We start from the raw sequence: 20,754 nt of genomic DNA on the forward strand, positions 1-20,754 counted from the left end.
GTTTGGTGCATAAAAGCCCATTGTACCAGAAAAAAAAGCAATCATAAAGGTTTAAACAGTACAGCAACAATGAATGTTTTGTTCCATATGCAAGACTCATTTTGCAGAACAGACCTGTTTTAAATAAAACTTTACTGCTGCATTTATTATCCTAGATATGAAACGAAAGCATGTTAGAACATTAAGATGCATTAAATTGGCTATTGAACTGCACTCCACCCTCATTATAACACCATCCTTCAGAGCCAAGTATTTGAGGTTTTGTTGTGGGGCTGGTTACATGGGATTTAATGTATTTGAGACGCAGCCAGGTAACTGTGGCTTTGTGTCATTGAGTAGTATAATTGAGAAACCTAGAATAAACCTAGAATAGCGTAGTAGATTCATACAGTATTTTTCTATACTCACAGTAGGCTTCCTACCAGAGCAATGCTGACTTTGGTCAAGAAGAAACAGCCACCAATAAATAGAAATTACCATATTATATGTATCAATATTGTTTGAATGTAGAGTCCTAATGCCCTCATAGAGCCATATTTACACATGAGAAGGAGCCCATGCTAAATGAATTCTTTGCCAACGTACAATAGTCTGCATGTCATTCCAAGAGGGGAATTCCTTCCAGAAATCTCTACAGTAGCCACTTTCTGGATCTAAAACTGGTCTTATTTAAGCACACATGTGCTACTGATTAGAAAATAATGACCATTTTTGAAGAGTAGCTGCTGTATGTGACTCAGGGACTTCTAGATCCCTTCCATGTAGGCAAGGGAAGAACTGACTGGGAAAGTGAGAACAGGAGCTAGTTGAGTTTGCCACAGAAAGGTGCAGATTCAGAAAGGACAATTTGGGGAATTAAAAGATTTAAAGACTGTACTGTTGCAAATAGTGCTCCAACTCTAATGGAGCAAAAGCAGGTCTGCTGCACTGGGATCACTACTGCATATCAGGCAGCTTCCCAGAGGAGAAAGGTTAGTGTGACAATGACACTCACATATTAACAACAACAACAGAAAAAAGGAATACTTGCAGGAACAGCAAAAAAGTATGGAAGGGCTTGTACAGAAATAGCACTTATACAGAAAATACATCAGACAAACTTGTTTTCCCTTTGTCCTTCATAGAATTTTAGGAATATACACTAGCTGGATACTTGATGAAGAATAATCTGCTCTTTAGCCTAGATTAACTAATTTGGAAGGTGATGGTAAAATAAAAAAAATTAAGTTTCACCATTCTCTTAGTATCTGCAGTATATAGGGTTTGCAATTGGCCCACTGAATTAACTGTTATATCTCTGAGAACAGCCACAAATAAAAGGTTCCTAAGAGAGAACAAAACGTGCTGTAACAGGCTGCTCATGACCAGTATGGTTCTAGGGCAAATACAACAGAGATGAGCATTAGCAGAAATTGCCATATGCTCTAAAATATTTCAGATTCCCCCCATTTTCTGGTCTATATTCACTATTAGTTATTCTAACACAGAACATACTTGTGATCCACACAGCGTTTAATATGCTAAGCACTTCAGTAAGGACTTCTTGCTTCTCCATTGCAGACAAAACAATCACAGTTATTATCTCCTCTTATTTAAGAGCAGTTATTGAAAGCCAGAGTAGTGCAGCATACAGGTTGCCTGTAGTACGTGAAGACATGTTAAAATAATTTTTAAAATATTTTAGTTTCTGTAGTTACTTAACTCTTCAAGAAAATGCAAGGTTAGCCTTTAGCACAACCATACTGCGGCTACAACTATGAAGCATCAGATATGCTTTGCAAGGTTGCTCCTGCAATAAGATTTACCTACTGGACAAGAGCAACAGCAAGGTAGTCTGGCTCCTGGCTTCAGTTGTCATTCACTGCTCTTCTCCAAATTGTCTTTGGATCTTAACTAAGAACATATAACCATTTGTCAAGGTGAAACAATTAGCTCTTAAATAAAGGAGGAAGTTAAAGTTATTCAAACAAACAAACAAACAAAGACAAGTTTGCAAACAGGATTTAGCAACTTATTTGGACCTTCTCTTTCTAAAATTTTTAGGGTAGCATGCAAGTAATTTTGATAGATGTATAATACTAGGGATTTCATGTATATAGAAAGAAGAACATTGACTGTGTTGTGAAATAATCAAGCATTTCATGAAGACAACTAGCTATAAATAACTCTTTCAATACATCCTTTAATAATAGCAATTATTATTTGATTAATTTCCTCCTCCTCATTTTTCTCATTGTTGTTCCTATAAGTACTAGCATTTTAGAGCCCTGACCCTATTACAATTTTATTGAAAAGGCAATAGTTCAACAGTTTGTTTGAGAAACTTCTGTACTCTGACTCATTTAAGAACAACTTTGGATGATTGGACATGTACATTACACTTATTCTGTGGCTATTTAAAGTGACAGTAAGCACATTTCAAATTGCTTTTCAAGGAGTTAAATATCAGTTCAGGTATATTCTCCCTTCTGCCTCCTCCCGAGGTGTGAATGTTTTCCTGTGGTTCTACAAATAATATTTAAAAGAAAGAAAAACAACATACGCTTCCTTCTGTTTTCTTGTCACAGGAATGTGGAAACTGACTACACAGGTGAGAGAAAGAAACTAGCATAGCACACTGCTAAACACATAAAGCAATCAAGCCAAAAAAGTAATTTTGTTTTTTAATCAGTGTCAGTTCTAAGACACCTACCTGCTACTGCTAATAGTAATAGCTGTAGGTGAAAAAGATTCAAGGGAGAACTATGTTTAAAGTTGAGAGGTTCCCTGTAGGTCTTTGCTGTTAGTATGCCTAGAACAGCTGACTCTAGCCTTCAAAACTTTGTCCTGTATACACTAACCACAATGTACTTTGGTACTTGCATTATTTGCGTACATTTCTTGTAGTAGACCTCATAAAGGATTCCAACAAACTGAATCTGTTAATTTGGAGACAATGTACTTTGGGGGATCTCAGGAGTTCCAACCCAACTGGTCTCCTACCTAGCAAGCTCTAGAGCCATTTTGAAGGTACTGCCTCAGCATGGGAAGTGTGGCTTCCGCAGCCCGGTCAGTATTTTGGACTCAGAAGGTCCCAGATCTTTTACAGTTGTTTGAGCTAACAACTATTCTATTTTTCCAATTCCAGTTTGCCATGTGCTTTAAGATGCAAAATTTAGATGAGTATTAACAGGGCTTTTAAGTCTAGAACTATTCTTTTTTGCCCCCTATTCTTATTTCTGCAGCTATGTCCTCCTGTTTTGCTGCTTGTCTCTGGAAAACACCCTCTTCTGCTGGGCGAGGAGGGGGGAGGAAGTACCCATGAAAGTGCCAAATGAAGCGGAGTCTGAGAATAAGATCTACATTTTATATAAGAATTGGGAAACTCAAGTGATCAAACAACAAGTTGCACTACTCCATTTGTATTCCCAAGGCACTGCTTTGGAGTTTGTTTTACTCTTCAGGATTAAAACCTTTTTAAAAGTGCACTGTGCCACATGGAGTAGATATCTTCATTCCTCACACTGAGGCTGGATTAACTAAAGGGAATTTGATTTCAGAAGGCAATATGCAAGAGCCAAGTTTTGGTTCTCCTACTCAAGCAAATACTCTAACTAAAAACAATTGAGTTGCTTTTATTCAGGATTACTTACCTGAGTAAGAACAGCAGAAATCTCCCAAAACTAAACTCTTACTGATGATGTATTGAAATAACTCCAATTGCCAGGGCCTTTCTTCTGTTACTTCCTTCCCCTCCCCACACCTGAAACAAATGCGGCTGTAGATCTGTAGCACACCTGCTCTATGTCTAACTAGTTCAAACATTATTTACAGTTAGGCTTTTACAGCATGACACCAAAAGAATTTTCCACATAGTCTTCTGTAGCCACTTAGTATCACATCAAAGGCTGAACCATGTTTGAAAAAGTTAGAAAGAGCTAAAATATTAATTGTTAAACCTATTTCAGGTCTTCTGGAAGAAAGAAATGGGCTTACTGCTTTACCATTTGTTTCTTTTTAATAGTTAAAAAAGGCTAGCAATAGAAAGTAGGTCACTTATATGTTATTGGACCGGATTGGTCCAAAATTATTGCCAACTTTTACAAATCACTTGAGATCTTGTATTTATGCAAACTCCTAATTGAGCAGAGCACTGGCATTCATTTTCTTTCTCATGAATACACCAGAGTTTTGAAAAGCTTGCCAGGCAATACTTAGAAAATTGTAATCAGAGGCAAAACCATGTAGAACTCTTTACTATTCTATTTTATACATGCAGTTTTCAGTTATGGTTATCTTACAGATTTACTGTGTCTTCCATTCCAAGACACCCGAACAAAGGAATGATGTAACCATGTGTTGGGCAGTGGTTTTTCATCCTCTCCTCCTTTGCTTTGTAGACACAGGCTCAGTTGTTCAGAATAGAAAAGGAACATCCTTCCCCCAATGAACTGCACAAACCATCAGACAGACAAGTCTGACTTCCATCAGGATATTCATTCATGGAGTATATGTAATGAATGGATAATCAAAAGGTGTATTAAACTGTGGTCTTATCCAAAAGCCAAGGAAACTTCTCCCATATTCATTAAGGCTTTTTTTTTTTTTTTTTTTTTTGATTTGGATTATTTGGGGAGTTGTATGGGCTAGAGAGCAGACAACTTTTAGCAATGATCCCTTTCCTTACGTAACAGAAGTTTAAAAGCAAAGATCTCACCATTGGCAGTCTCTAGATGAGAAGTAATACAGAGAAAAGTTTTCTAGTTTGGAGTTTAAGTGGACAATAAAATGTGTCTGAGACCTGATTTAAGTGATATTTAAATCTAAGACCAGAGGATATTTTCATGCTACTTTAAAAAACATAAAAAACAACTGTGCAGCACAGTTGCAAAAAAATCCGGGTACAGATATGACAAAGCTAATAATACAATGCCAATTAGATGTATTTGCTTAGAAACAAAAGCAAATATATCCTGTTATCAAAACTAAATGTATACATGTAAACATTGCCTAAAAAGTGTTGCTAGATATTACCTTAAAGCTTCTGAATAGTTTTGTGAAATGTAAGAGTTAGTATTTGTACCTCTTCTCAGTTTCCTCTTCCTAGGAAAATTACCAGCAACCTGATGCCCATTTTGCCCTTCTCTGGAATTGCCCTTTGATAAAGCCACAATGAAATGATTAAATGGAAAGAACATAAGTCTTTACTTCATTGCAGTTTCCTTCAGTTACTTTCTGAATGGATTAAAGAAACAGAATAAGTTTGGCAAAACTATTCAAATCTTACAGCAATTCTGACATAATTCAAATAGACAGCATTTAATAAGTGTCACAACTTAGATCAGTTCTCTTCTGCTGGAGGTCAATTTTTACTCTCAGAAATGTTACAATCAGTGATCTACTAACAGTAGAATGTAAAATTATAGAAAGATTCACCTGGGGAAAGTAGAAGAATGAAAATATAGGTTTATGAGTTGTGTGTGTTCGGTTTTTTTTTCCTTCTTTTGCCATATTCCTCATTAGCAAGCCTGAGAAAGAGGTATTTTCTACACTTGATGATAATATTCAGCTTCTCCAGGCCAGTACAGTTATTTTGAGTTTTGGTTGTTTATAAGTTATCAAATTTTGACATCATAAGCCTAGCCCATTACTTTTTGGCATGGATGTTGGTCTAAGCAAATACTAACACATCTAATACTTTGAGCAAGTGGAGTTTTAAAAAGTCTGCTGTACACCCATTTTGCTTAGTAGTTTACTACCTACTGTAAACTGCTGTCAGTAGAAGAACTGTTGCATGGTATTCTAAAACTTGTATCTTAGGAAACTTTTTTTTTTTGTTTCTAGAGATTTAGTTTGAAGATAAGCAAATACCCTCATGACCCACAAAAATTCTTTGGGGTTGGTGGCTCTCACTGCCATATCCAAAGTAGAAATATGTTGCTGCTGTATTAGATGACCACGCACACCTGCTCTCTGCACATGGCAAGATTCAGTGGTTCTTTGAATGAACACAAGAGCAGTACTCTAGAAGGAGCTCAGGAGTCTGAAAATCTGTATTTACCTCTTATCCAGCTATTATCCAACCAACAAACATTTCAAAGGGATCACCTTGCTCCCAGAGGTATCTTTTGGCAACTTGGGAGTTCTGAATTTCTAAACTCATTCAAGGTTGTAGAAGGAAAGGACAAAATGTTTGGGGGGAGGCATCTATGTTTCTTCACACTAAGCTGGCCTGTTAGGCAACTATATGTGCATATTCATTAGGGCTGTTGATACCTGTGGTTGAACGGAAAGCAAAGGAAATGTTCTATAGTCATTGCATCTTGAAGAAGGGGAACTTGGTAAGAGCTTTCAAGAAAACAGAGTCTGAACATCAGAGGTCCTTGATATAGAGGTGTTCTTATATCCACCTTTCTCCAATATACATTGCAGTTTAAATTAATAGTATGATAGATTAATTTCTCTAACAGACCCAAGCTGAAAAAAATTTCTTTAGTCTACTTGGAAACCAGATTACTCCTTACTAAATTGTTATCTTCTAATTTATCTGAAGTAGACTGTGAAGTCATAGGCTTACTTGCTTAGATCACACTCAGAGCTATCGTATTTGATTAAGAGGGTGGCTATAGATGTAGATAAACCTATCTAAAACTCTTACGGAGTCACATGATAAAACTCCAGCCTATAATTTAATACCTGGAAACAATTTGTTTTCTTCACTGTATTCAATTTAATAGCAGTTTTTGTCTTCATATGAGTGCAGGAACTGGGACCCTAAGCGCATTGTGAGGGGCCTGTTCTGGTCAGATGATGTATTGTTTCTACCCCTGACAGTGACCTTAGCTTTGCCTCCTTTTAACTTTGGCACAGAAACCTCTACAATGGCTGCCAAGAAGGCATTACTGAATGTAAACGATATAAACAAAACTGTCTCAGACGTAAAATTCTATTTAACCCACAATGAACATTTCTTAGCAAAACCTTTTATCCTAAGAGAGCTGCACAGGAGGTAAATGCTTTTTTAAGTGTGTCTTGAACAGGCACATATCTATTTCCGGGTGTTATTTTTCTTATGTTTGGAGTGTCAAAAGACCCACCGAATGAAAGGAAACCTGACTCTTGTTTTTCAAACTGTAGGTCAGATTGAGACAAGATTTCCTGCAGGAAACAGAGATGTTAACAGAATGTGGCTGTGAGTTAAATTAAAGCACAGGGGTCAAAATATGTCCATTCATTTCTCCCCTCACTATATAAACCTCATAACCTGCTATCTCCTATCTATCCAACCACCCTGACTTGACACCCACAAACCATGATGTTTGTTTTTCAACATTAGGAGGCACTTGGATTAAGCTGTCTAGTAGAGGCCTTCCCCACCCCCAACCTGAGCTCTTTCTTAAGAAGGTCAGGGAGGTTAGTGCTCTGCAGCTCTGGGGAGATTCAGCTGCAGGCAGTCCAGGGATAGAGAAATGAAATCTCCTGTGGGGATGTGTTAAAGTAATTTGCAATGTGAATGGTCTCCCTTGTCCCTAATATAGTGCTCATGTGTTAGAGCTTCTCTTTAGCATAAGTGGGCAGTTGTTTAGCATTCAGCAGATGAAAAGGATCCCTGCAGAGCTTGGTATAAGATTTGGAAAGTTCCTCCAACACTGCACACCTTTGACCAGATAAAATCTGTATCCTCTCCTTTCCCACCTTCTTTCCATATCCACTACCAAAGGCTTCTTTTGTGAGATCCCTGTATATCGTGTAAAGTAAGTGCACCCACTGAAACAGTGAAGTTTGCATTGAAAGCTTTTAAAGATGAGCAGATTTAAAGTGAGGTCAGGTGGTGGCATGCATTTTTCCAGCACCTTTCCATGAACTGAACGTACATAAATCATACAGAGAACTGCTGCACCCACTTGCTGCTCCACCACGCCTCACTGATGATAAGCAAATTTACAGTCTGAAAAGCCACAGCCAGTCAAGGTGATAGATCTATTAACAGAATAGAAGGTTCACTGCCCTGCTGCTGACTTGCTTCACAACTACAGACAAGTCACTCCACATTCATGAAGTCTCAAGATACCTTGTCTTTGAATGGAGAGTTCCGGTGTCCTTTATCTGAAAATATTTACAAGTAGGCATTCATGTAAATACATATTTATCTAAAAATCCATCAAGAAGGATGAATTAAGGTATACTTGGCTAATCTAACTAGCCAAGAATGTACGAATGAATCTATATTTACCTGCATTTGTAAGTGAGGCACTTAAGTGATTCATATTTTTTTGAAGTCATTCTAATGAACAAATTTTTTTGACAATCAACTTAAACATTGACTGGAAGAAAACAGAAATCTATGGGGGGGGGGGGGGTTCCCCCAGGCAAAAGTTTTCCCTCACTAGCTGATGAGCTTTGCCTGTACTTGTCCAATGATAAAATTTCACTAAGTAAGCTTTTAAACTAATTGTTTTCCATAAAAGTATCTATATTTTATCAGAAGAGTTAACAGATATACACCATACAGGAGCAGATTCTGAGGTTTTTCAGTTTGGCCCCAGTCACTGAAGTTCTCTATTTCTAGCTCATTCAAACTAATACAACTGATTTATGTTAGTATTTTCATTTAATGCCTCTGTTTTCAGAAGACTTTTGAGTTGGCCATAAACATTGATTCTGCACTGGAAGTTTTCTTGGGAAAAAGAAAAGAATTGTTTTGACTGTTTATAAAGAAATGGAATACAAAAAGGTCACAGATTTGAAATGCTGTGCTCCAAATGTGGTTATCTTCAGGTACCACTATTCTGTTTTCATACATGTAGCATGGCCCCACAGATAATCCCCATGTCAGAAACAAGTGCCAGGGGACTATTAGGAAAGAGGATGCCGGTCCTGGGAGTAAATTTTGTATAACAGTATGTACAAGACACTGAATCACTGTTTTGATAGTTTCAGATTCCCTCCCCTCCCCCTTCACCGTCTTGACGTGGAAATAGTCTTGTGTATCATACCATTTCATTCATGGCACGACGCTGCCATGTACTCAGTTCTTATCTGCATGAAAATCCAAGCCAATAAACAACTTCGACACCTTCTGGCATTTCAGTACAGGGCTAATAATTAGCATGGGTAGTCTGGTTACCATCATATGCACAAGACAGACTTGAGAATGTTTATAACTTACAGAATATGAAAACCTTACTTTTTCCACACTGCTGACAGGGGAACCCAACTCCTTTATCTAGCAGACTTCAGACAGCCAGGATGCCTGCTAATGTAAACTTAACTCTGGAAGTTAAGACTGTGCTTTATTTGTGTTTGCTTTATTTTGTTGGCAACATACTAAAGCAAAAGCAACTCAAAAATTCTTTGCTCATTGCTTTTCAATTACAACCTGCTTCATGTATTGGAAGAACTGATGACTGGACTATGTTATAGCAATATTGAAGTGCTACAGGACCTCGCTAGAGTAAATGCAATTAAATCAAACATGCAGAGAAGCACCAGCACAAGTCGTACTAACTTGTATCTTGAGAAAATTCTTTTCCAAAGCTTTGGGGATGCTTTTAAATGGCTGTAAATGGGGAAGGTTTTTCTAGTAGTGGATGTTCTTTCTTTCTTTTTTTTTTTTTTTTAAATATTAATCCACTGGATTTCAACTGGAAGAGTCACAATAACAGCACCACATCCAATGGAAATTATCCTGCTAACCTGGAGTAGTCACCTCTGCTGACTTCAATGTTAAACCCTTTAACTAGCAAGAACAATTAAGAAACAGACATCTGTGACACGGGATGCTATGCACAGAATCCAACACTATGGGAGAATTATGTGGCCAGATAATGGCCAGGGAGAATTATATTCTGTCCAGTTTTAGCTATTAAACTCAGATTTTAACAGCAGTTGATTTCAAATAGGGCAAAAAGTTGTATTTTCTTCATGCTTATTGGCCCAGTATGGACATAGTTAAGTCTGCCCAGTTTTGGAGGTTCTGCATTACTCACTTTTATTTCCTCAAGAATGAAATTAAAAGTAAGGTCCCTCTCATCCCTCCTCCTCCAGCACTGCACACTCAGGCTCTGACACCAGGTTAAAAAAAAGTGTTTCTGCCTGTGCTACTGAGACAGTAGTGGTACTGCTTGGCTGCCAAATGAAGGTGTAGGGGTTGTCAGTGAGGTTAACACTCCGAGCCGGAAGACAGGACTTTATCCTGGCAGCAGTGCAGTGGAGCTTCCATAGTCTGGTGTCCAGTTTTCAGTTCCCTTTGCACAGCCAAATCATTGCTTCGTAGAAACTGCACTGCTGCAATATAGCTTACTCAGAGTCCCCTTTCCCCTAGTTCATTCATTTTCATTCAAAGGTCATCTTCTGTCCCTGCTACCTTGGCTGTCAGGACAGCTCTGATGATCATTTAGCAATGTCAATTTCAAAAGATTTTCATCACACTGGGTTCACTTACAATAGGAAAAACAGGCAAAATTGTTTGGTGGTCCAAGTGCAGTTGCCCATAAACAGCTATCCATATGACAAAAGCCACCATCCCACTGACACTAATTGATCCCCTTGTTAACAGATGAGTCCAGCATTGATTAAGCATCAAGGCTAAATGGAAACATCTCTAGAAGTGATCCTCTAGGCCAGATTTGAGAGCTATTAGAAAAAAAAAAAAGGGGGTAGGAAGCAAACTCATTCTTCAGAGAGGATTTAGAAAAAAGAAATCCACATTGCCAGTAGCCTAGGACCTTTTCACATTTGGTTGGGGAAGGAGAGGGACATTATTGTTAAAAGATATCTTTTAACTCAATAGTATTACAAATAAACTTGGTACTGGGATCCGATCAAAGAGAATAAGTGCTTTTTTAGGTTAGCTGCATTTGTTGTTCATCATTCCACGAGCTGTGTAAACAAACAGCATGGTTGCCACCCTCCTGTTTCATTTCATTTCATTCAACGAAGGACGTTCATTGAAAGCCAGAAGTTTCCAAATTTAAGCTACTTCTGTGGATATTTTGAAGTTATTTCAGAAAAATACTTATTAGTATCATTGTTGACAACAATAGTGTATTTGGAATAAGAGATCTAAGCAATTTACATTCTCTCTTAGGCAGTGGATCTCCTATTATAAAAATCAGGACAGCTAAATGTTCTCTTATATTTGCTAGATCCTTGTAAATGAATCAGAGTAGGTTGGGAAGTCTGAGATTAACATTATACATAAGCAGAAAATGGAATCCATTAAGATATATGATCACTCTTCTAAGAAGTCTATGAATAGTTCATCTCGTTTACGGTTGTTCTTGAATTTCATACTCCTGAAGTACATTTCATGATGAGTACTTCAGCACGAGATGACTTCTGCAGAACAGATACTGTAGAGGTAGTAGCTGCGAAAGCATCCTCTTGTTTGTTCTTGTGACTCAATCCTGAGGCAAGAAATGTAGTTAACTCAGTCTGTGCAGTCTTTAACCTCTTTCAGCAAGGCTTCAGAAAAGCAGAAACTGGAAAAAGACTGAGTCTCTGAGAATTATCCTGCATGATACCAACTGGCATCAGCTGTTTTTCTTTCTTCTTGATTCATACTATTACAATGCTGAATTGGACTAGACAGACTGGCAATGCTGAAAAGTTTTTTTCCTCAAATTTAACTGGTGAGATACTGTTTGTGGGCACCAATATGTAGTTTCTTTCTTGGGGGTGGGGGACAGGGCAGGGGGAGCAGGGGATGTCTTCAAAGTTTACTTCTAAAATAAAAATAAAGCAAAGAACCCCAGGAATACTAAACAAACATACTGCCCCCACACAGCCTATCAACAACCACTTCAAGCAGCACAAGTCATTCCAGCTTCAAGTAACTAGTAGAGCCCCAACCATTATCTTAAGGGTATATCAGACACTGACTGAACTTAATTCAGAAACAGAATTACCTAGGCAATCCTCTCTGTCTCCATTCCCATGCCTAAAATATTTGCTTCTCAACTCCTGTAAGTCTTAATAACAACATGCCATTCCCACATAAGCAGGATGTTATCACTGCTATTAATAGCAGTTTTAAACTAGAGTTCTGGAAAATAGGTAATGCTGCCCATCAGCTTTGGGCAGATTTAAATGTTGACATAATAGAGATGCTATTATGCTACCTGTGCTTTCTTCTCTCCATTAAAAATACCTTTAGAGCTAAAGCAATAGCAATGCTAGTTCCCACTGGTTTTGGAAAGGAAGACCTATCACCCATTTAATAGAGTATTTGGCTGCACCATCATATTTCTAATTGTACCCTGGTCTTTATTTTTAAAGTTATCCCATCAGTAAAAAAAACAAAACAAAACAAAACAAAAAAAAAAACTGAAGAGATCAATTCAGTTTCAGTGTTTCCTTATCCTCCACTTGGCCAAATCAGGTCAATCCCAAAAGCTGTCTCTGAAAGGCAAGGACCAGCCAGAGAATCAAGGGCATTTGCCAGATCATTCACATAACTAAGAACTTCTTAGATGTGAATTAGACACTGAAACTTGTAAGTCACTCACATATGTTACCTGACTGGTAATCAAAGTAATGAAGCTGTACAAGACAATAGCTGCCTCTTTCACAAAAGACCATACTGTAACCTTACTGATTACATACCTTTAAACTGGAAACACTTAGCAAACAGATAACAGGGAAGCCTTGCCTCCCAACACTACCAACAGATACACTTTAAAGACCTGCTGAGTAGAGAGGTTACCTTTTAAAAATACATAACAGACTTTCAGTTTGATTACCATTCAACTACATGCATTTCACAGAGAGAAAAGAAACACAAACTTATATATTAACTAAAACTTCTCACCACACCAGGTTCTAAGTTTTACTACTAGCTCCCCCATCCTACTAGTATGGCAAGATAAGGAAATCCTGAATTCATTGCAGCTGGCCCTATGAGCCTTGTAATTAGGACCTATAGTGTGGTTTTATCGCTCCTTGAGAGGATTAACCCTTTCACTGCCAACTTCTCTCGCTCCTGGCATACCAATGGGAGGTATTGTTTGTGGTCGTTAAGAAGTGTTATATTCTTTCCAAAGGAATAGGTTGGCTTTGCACATGTGAAGGTGGAGTCTTTCTTTTGGGTGAAATTCCTCAGAGGCGCAGTCTCCCTGGCATCTCACAGATGTTTACCAATAACCTGAAGTTTAGAATGAGTCAGAATGCAGTTCCCTTTTTCTCTTTTCCTTTCTACTGTCATCTTTATAAGACCATGAATATTCTCCCTGTCACTCTGATCACTACTTAGACATCCCTTTTGAGTGTGAAGCTAATTCAGAGTTTTTGTTCAAAACCCTCCTTAAAACTCCCCTTTGCAGCTGTGCAAAAACTCAACAAAGGTTTAATTGCAGATTTGCTCAAACAAGTGCCCCAGCCAAACAATACTGTTTTATGTATCTTGGCAATATTCATTCATCCCTTGTCTTCTACAAGGCATGGGGAGATGAACAGTGCCTGAACCACCTCTTGCTTTCACCATACTCATTGCACCTTCCTGGGCTTTTGCTAGTTAATTCCAGGGGCGAGGAAGAATTTTACTACCACCACTTTCATTATATAACTTGGCTTTTTGGAACGGCTTTTTTCCTCATCTCTCTCTAAAGAATTGGAGATTTCCACTGCTAGAGGCAGGATGTAACACAGTTTGCACTGGTGCTCCTAATAGTATCTTTCAAGTGCCGGATTGATGTGTTTTTCACATTGACTCAGAGTTAACCTGATTTAAGATCATTTTCCAGGTCAGATTGGCAGGAACTGCTGAAGCAGTTTGCTTGACTCTATGCAGGGAGGAATGGGCTACATCTTGGAATTGTCTTGGAATTTTTCTTAATAAATTCATTGTTCTTTGAAGCATCTGTGTTACTGGACGTGTAACATCCATGTTCTCTTCTACTTTCTTCTTCTGGGATGTTATACTTGTGACTTTTCCTGTCTTAATGTTGGACCTTAAGCTGATTATAGGGAAGTCTTTCCTGGTGGGATACAGTGGACGTTTTGGTGTGTCCAACTTTGGCACACATACCTGCCCTGCCAGTTGAACCAGGTGACCACTTTCAGACCCATATCTTATGCTTAGGCCGTAGCGCCTTTGTTGGCAGCCAAAACTATGATTTTGTGTTAGTACAACATGTAATCTGCTGGAATCCTGCTTGTGATAAGACTTTTCGTTGCCACACTTTAAACAAACAGAAGTTTGTGGAGAAGGTTTGCAGAGAGAGTGGCCAAACTGATCTTTACAACCCTTAAATTTTCCTATTGACCTGGAACATGCCAAGAAGGGTTGTTGTAGGAGTGAATTATGTAATATCCAGTCATGGTGTCGAATTGCTCCCTTGTAAGGAGGTAATAGCTCAGTGTAAAGTATATAAAGAGGAAAATGGTCACCACTGCAAACCGTAAGTCCCATCCAAAGCCCCGCAGCAGACAACAGGCAGATATTTGTTTTGTTTCATTTTTTTCCTCTGACTGGTCAATGGGTTGGGCCTGAGGGCAGAAATGGCTTGCAGGCAATGGTGAGGAGTTGCATATTCTACATCCCCAGGGAATGTTGCAGATTTCTGCAAAAGGTAAAGAATTTAGTATTTCGCATGTTCTGTAAAAATGGGATAATAATAGGGAATTTGCAATGTTACTGAAGAGTTTAATGTATGTGAAGTACTTTAAGAGTCTTCTCACAAAAGTTGCTCTTAAAAAGCAAAATTTTATGTTATTGCAAGTATATGTAAGAGAAAGTGGCTCAAAGGGAGAGAAGAGCTTCTTGAAGACCCTTAATTAATCCTATTTTGGCGTCCATAGCACTTCCCCTTCCTTTTAACAATCTGGTGCCAAGAATTTCTCATTCCAATAGCATCCAATAAATCCTAGAAAATAAATTCCTGTGACTGTTGGAGGTATCTTTAGTGACTTGATGGCTAAAGCAGTTAAAACCTTTTAGTCAGTTTTTGCAATAGCTTTTACTTTTAAGATGTAGGGGGTTAACACCTGAAACAAATGGACTGGTTCTCCTCTCAGTGGCTATAACATCTTGAACCAGCACAGATCTGTATCTGCACCATGGTGCAATATAATGATGGGCATTTCAGTGCCAGAACACGTGTGAAGTTCCGACTGAGGTCACACTCACTCTGCTCAGCATCTTGTAAATGGAGAACACATCTATCCCCCAAAGGGGATGGAGAGACTTGTAATGGCTTTTTTGAGTCAGACAGCAGGTCAGTGGGAAAGTCAGAGTAGAGTTTGGGACTCCTGACTACCGCTCTGTGGCCCTTAGAATTGATCCTGGCGTCATGCACCAGCTTCAGCTTTGTAAGAGTGGAGCTCAGCATGTTATGTTTAACTGTAGTGGGTGAGTGAGGAGTATCATCTGTATGGCAGTGGCCTGCCATAACTAATTTTTTATTTAAAGTTTATACTGTCCACAACAGCATAGGATTTGGCAATGGTTAGGAACCATCCAGGCAGTTGTGCCTAGGGCTGTCATACTGTATCTGTGACTGTTACCCAAAAACGCATTCACTGTGCAGACATCCTGCATATTTGAGATCTCTGAGGTAAACATATTTCAAGTTTATTTCACAAACTCTATAAATCAGTTTCTATACATATCTTCAGTATATCTATATAACATATAAAGATTCCAATTTAATATTTGGATTTAATAGCATTGAAAAACAAGTTCTCCATATAGGCACAGATTAGATCTCTTCTAACCTCACTTTTCTGTAAATGCGCAGTAACTGTCTGATGCCAGTGGAATTACATGTGTATAGCATTACTGTCAGAGGTGTATCAGACCTAACATAGAAACAGTTCCTTGTGAAATGTGTCCCATCATTTGAGGGTGGAAAGAACTGTCTATGGTTGGATCTGTTTCTACAGCAATTCATTAGAAAGAAAAAGATAGATAGATAGATAGGAAGGAAGGAAGAGGAAGGAAGGAATATGCTATTTACTTTTTAAAATCCTACTGCACAGTTTCTATTGAGCCTAAGGGCATTAAAGAGAATGACTACCTGTTATCCCCATTAAGACAATTAGCTATGTAGGTGATTATGGGTTTCCTGCTGGTCTAAAACTTCAGAATGGCAAATTAGATGCTCCTGATTTTGATTTGCAGTTTGAGAGAGTGAAGATCCTATAGAGGTGAGGCACAAAAACTAGGTATATACCATTTATCAGGAAATGTTTAAATCACGGCAGATTTTCCCCTACAAAATCCTAGACAGATGTAGATCTGGATGTTTCTTGTTGCTCTTTGAACTCTGTGTTAACTGTCTCACTAACAGATTAGAAATTAAAAATTACTTTACATTTTTCTTGGTGTTCTTTTCCTTTCCCTGACTTCAGTATTGTTCTTGTAAATAGCTTTGGACACAAAAATGTTCCTTTTTGTGGCTTGGTCTTTCAGCTTTTTGCCTGCATGTTTTAACCACACTATGACTGTGGTATGATCAAACAGAAGAAAGCAATCGTTGCTTAGCAGAAGGCTGGGCTAAGTGAACCATAGCAAGCTCAGTCGTTATCCCAGCAATGGGGTGACCAGCCCCATCACACTGCCTTCAAAAAGACTCTATATTAATGACCTGTATATTGCTCTCCCAAAATATGCAGCCATGTTCTTAATGAAAAGATTCCTAAGTTATTCCTGCTATTTTTATCCGTTCTTTACTCAGATCAGTCTCAGAACAATCTTTATACAGTACTATGTTTCATTTAACTTTTCTTCTTTTCTTTTGCAGGCTCTGAGCAGCAGTCTATATAAGAGTGCATCTCCTTATGGCTCTCTTAATAACATAGTGGATGGGTTAAGCTCCCTCACTGAGCATTTTTCTGACCTATCCCTTTCTTCAGAAGCCAGAAAACCCAGCAAGAGGCCACCTCCTAATTACCTGTGCCATCTCTGCTTTAACAAGGGACACTACATCAAAGACTGCCCACAGGTAAGGAGTATACAGTATTCTGGAAAAATCTTCATGAAGATCTTGATTTAGTAACATAACATTTGGCTCAAATATTTCTTTAGAGTAGTACTGAAGAAGTATCTTGACAAAGTGCCAAGCCAGCCATGCATTCTTTTAATCTATTCTTTATCACAATGCTGACGGAAAAAATCTGCTATTTCATTCATGTAATAAGCATTACAGAAAATATTCATCCAGGCACATGAATAAGTAAATTTTGGAAACTATAAGTGGCTACTATGTAATTTTCCATCACAGAGATTGTGTAAAATATGTTTTCAAGCAGCACACTGTATAGTTAGTTTTGGCAATGGCACTTAATAAAAAATGTAACAAGTTACATATGCTAAAGGAGGATAAATTTCTACATGAGAGCTTTGAATTAGTGTTGCAATAAGACAAGCTCCAAGCATACCTGAAGCAAAATGTCCCTTGTCTCATGGAAGAGGTTTGCTATATCTGGCAAGAAGTGATCATCTTGGACTCCTAGGACTTTCTTTTGTAGTGGCGAAGCTGGCAATATTTGTTTCCTTAGAAAAGAGGTATAAAACAGTGTGCGGTAAAACCACTGACCAATTTGCAATTTTTTTCCTGAGGTTCCAAGGCACAATGTGCGAGGTTTCTCCATCCTCTCAAGTTTCAGCAGGAAGCACTTGTGCTTCTGGCTTAAACTTTCACAGCTCCAACTGTATTCTGTATAGAGTCCCAGGGAAAAGAAGGTGCCACTAGTATTCTAGAAATACAAATGTACAAATGTATAATACTACTTCAGTATCGTTTTAACCTCCTACCCTCTTCATATGTGATTTTCAGCAAAATAACTCTGCATAGAATTAACTAGCGTTTGTGGCAGTTGAGGATGTCAGATGTATAAAAACCAAAACACAGGCAGCCGAGAATTTGCCAGCTGAGCAAGGTCAGCATGAAATCAAGTCTAATGTCAGATGAGTTTTAACTGAATGCATTCCTACCACTGTTAAGCACAGACTAAGCTTTTTTCTTCATGGAGTTTAGCTGTGTATCTTTTATTATTTTTAACAGAAGCTGTGGAACAGAAGTACATTTTAGAGACTCAAGTGTGGCACTTGAAAATATTTTTACTTTTCATTATGTTGAGTAAACCAGTTTTCTGTTTGGAAAAAAATACAAAGTTCTCCTTACTAGAAGAATAAAAATTCCCTGGTTTGTATACTTTAGTGTTTAATGTACTTTGTTTAGCATGTTAGAGCAAAACATAAAGATAGGATCATGTAATAGCATACATTACTTAACAAGGGGATTCGAACTACAGGTACTAAATATGCTTTATAGTGAAATACAGTGCTGAAATGTGTGAGATAACAGTGTGGTGCTGTGTAAAAATCAAATGAATGCAACAGGTCCCTTCATGATCAATACATACTGAGGTGTAGCTTGCACAGATGGTCCCAAGTGAGTGCATCAAGCGTGCTGGAGGAGACATGCTTTATTTCACAGGTACTTTTACAGTTTAAGGCACTGGACATTAAAGAACAATTAATGAAAATTAAAGACATACCCACAGAAATTCAGGAAATCCAAAAAAACCCCTAAGGTTCACATAGGAAGATTAATTTACTTACACGTTGTACGTCCTGTGTAATTTTTACACACTGGTTATGATTTCATCAGTAAAGTCTTCAGTTTCCTTGAGAATCAGGAAATAGGAAGAGTATACCTACAGAGCATACTTTATGGCTGGCTTATAAGCTAGTAACTAATCAGCAAAAAAATACAGGACTGGAAGGCATCTGCTTGTTCACTGCACCCAGTCCTCTACAATTACAGGCAGCTATCTCACACGGTCCCTTTCATGAACTGATGAAGTTCTAGCTGAAAAGCATTTCAGTATTTTGCCTTCACTGCTGTTGTTGTGGAAAGCTCTTTCCAGAACTTAAGTCCTCTGATAATTAGAAATATTCCAATTTCTAGGGTAGTTCATGGCTACTTTATATCCATTTGTTCTCATGCCGACATTGTCCTTCACTGAAATAGCTCATCTCCCTCCATGGTGTTTATCTCAGGATGTATTTATAGAGTGCAATCATATCCTCTCTCAGCATTCATTCTGTAGGACTAATTGAGTCAGGTTTTCTTAGTCTCCTCGTGAAATGTAGACTCTGTTTTCCTGTTCATTCTCATGTGCTTTTCATCTTCTTGAACACACATGACAAGTATATAGGGCATCCCAGATTAGATCTCACTTGTGCCTTTTACTGTATGCATGCATACCTGTTTCTATGGATCAAAAGTTTATTGTCATTTCATACATAAGGAGGAGGTGGTATGAAATTAGTGATGCTTTAGTGGTGATTTCTAACACAAGCAAGAGGTAGCCAAAGTGTTTTATTGTCCTGTTACATCTAGCCAGCATTTAAGTGTTTTCTTGAACAAGGGCACACTTAAGCTTTCACAGAAACATAAGCACTTCCCTTATTTCCTCTAAATTTGGGATCAGATCTGCAGGGAATGGTTCTGTGTGCATGAATTACCTTCATAACTTGGAAAGCACTGTGCAGAAGAGAGTTCCAACTGCCCGGTCAGGTCTTTGTTACAAAGACCTTTATCATTACTGGTCCTTCTGGCAATAACTGATTTCTTAATTTGAATATTGTATGCACTACATAAAAGCTTAGGTTTTGATGTTCAATTCTTCTAGTGCTGTCAAAAATGAAAGCTCTTTTACAAAATGTACATTAAAAAAGAGATGTAGCTTAGTATTTTTAAAGTATTTAAATTTGGATAGAGAAAAGGAATAATCTAATCTGATTTGGACAAAATGTGTATCAGTAAATAATACAGTATTTTTATTTCCATTTTATGTAATTGCCTAATAAGAAACAGATTTTGAAATAGTGCTTTCTGCAATTTTTCCTACATAACAAAGGAATTGCATAATAACTTTGAGACTTTTTATTCTCCCTTATTCTGCTTGTTATAAACACTATGAAGGCATATGTTCTTTTCCTGTTGCTGTAGGAGTTGACAGCATGCCATACTGATGAAAATATATGAATCTATTTAGATTTATACCTTAAGTGAGCATCATATTTTAGAAAGTTAAATTAAAAATAAAAAATATGAGCTGTAATATTCCAATACCTCAGGTATCCGCAGTTTGTTTGATGTTCTATCCAAAATGGTCTGTTTGGAAACTAAAAGGGGACTTTGCAAGCTTCTATTTTTTTGGAGTGTAGGAATTAATTAGTCTTTAAATAGTTTGTGTGCTCTGTAGTGGTAGTCAGTGTGGTTTCTGTTTTAGAAACTACCAGAAATGATAGCAATGTTATGACTAGAGCTCCTCACTTCAGATTTGCATACATTTGCAGAAACTGTACCACAGGTTTCTTCATGTTGTAATTATTATGCACGTAAAAACACAGCACTTTTTATCTTTAGTATCATCTTTGTAGCATATCTGCATTTTCTCTGAACTAATTTTTGAGTTTCAGTAGTTTAGATGTTACCATCTTTCTCTTCTCATGTCTCTAGTGTTCTTTCACATTCAAAACTTGCATCGACTTGAATGAACTGAAGAATGATTAGAGGATTAAGGTCAAAATCAGTACTCTTAAACTTAATACTGTGTCTCTTAAATTATCATTGACAATGCCATCACGTATATGATTTTTTTCTTTTTAAATAAGAAATAATGAGAGTATTTTTGTTATCTCATTGTTTACAGATGGTTAGGTGTGTGACATATAAACATACACATACATATAAAGATTTGCCAAAACTTTGTGTACTACTTGGTGTACTTCAAGGTGCTGCGCCAGTCTACATCTTACAT

The 20,754-nt window shown here is 37.7% G+C and overlaps 1 protein-coding gene across 1 annotated transcript in view; it reads left to right on the top strand.

Annotated features, from left to right (window-relative positions):
- Window positions 1-20,754, top strand: part of ZCCHC24 (zinc finger CCHC-type containing 24) — a 124,530-nt gene that overhangs the window by 4,192 nt on the left and 99,584 nt on the right. Inside the window, exon 2 of the mRNA XM_026116781.2 lies at window positions 16,722-16,922. Within this exon, the coding sequence (XP_025972566.1) occupies window positions 16,722-16,922 (201 nt within the window). The remainder of the gene's footprint in view (window positions 1-16,721; window positions 16,923-20,754) is intronic.

Source organism: Dromaius novaehollandiae, chromosome 6 (assembly GCF_036370855.1).
Source record: "Dromaius novaehollandiae isolate bDroNov1 chromosome 6, bDroNov1.hap1, whole genome shotgun sequence".
Taxonomy (NCBI): Eukaryota; Metazoa; Chordata; class Aves; order Casuariiformes; family Dromaiidae; genus Dromaius; species Dromaius novaehollandiae.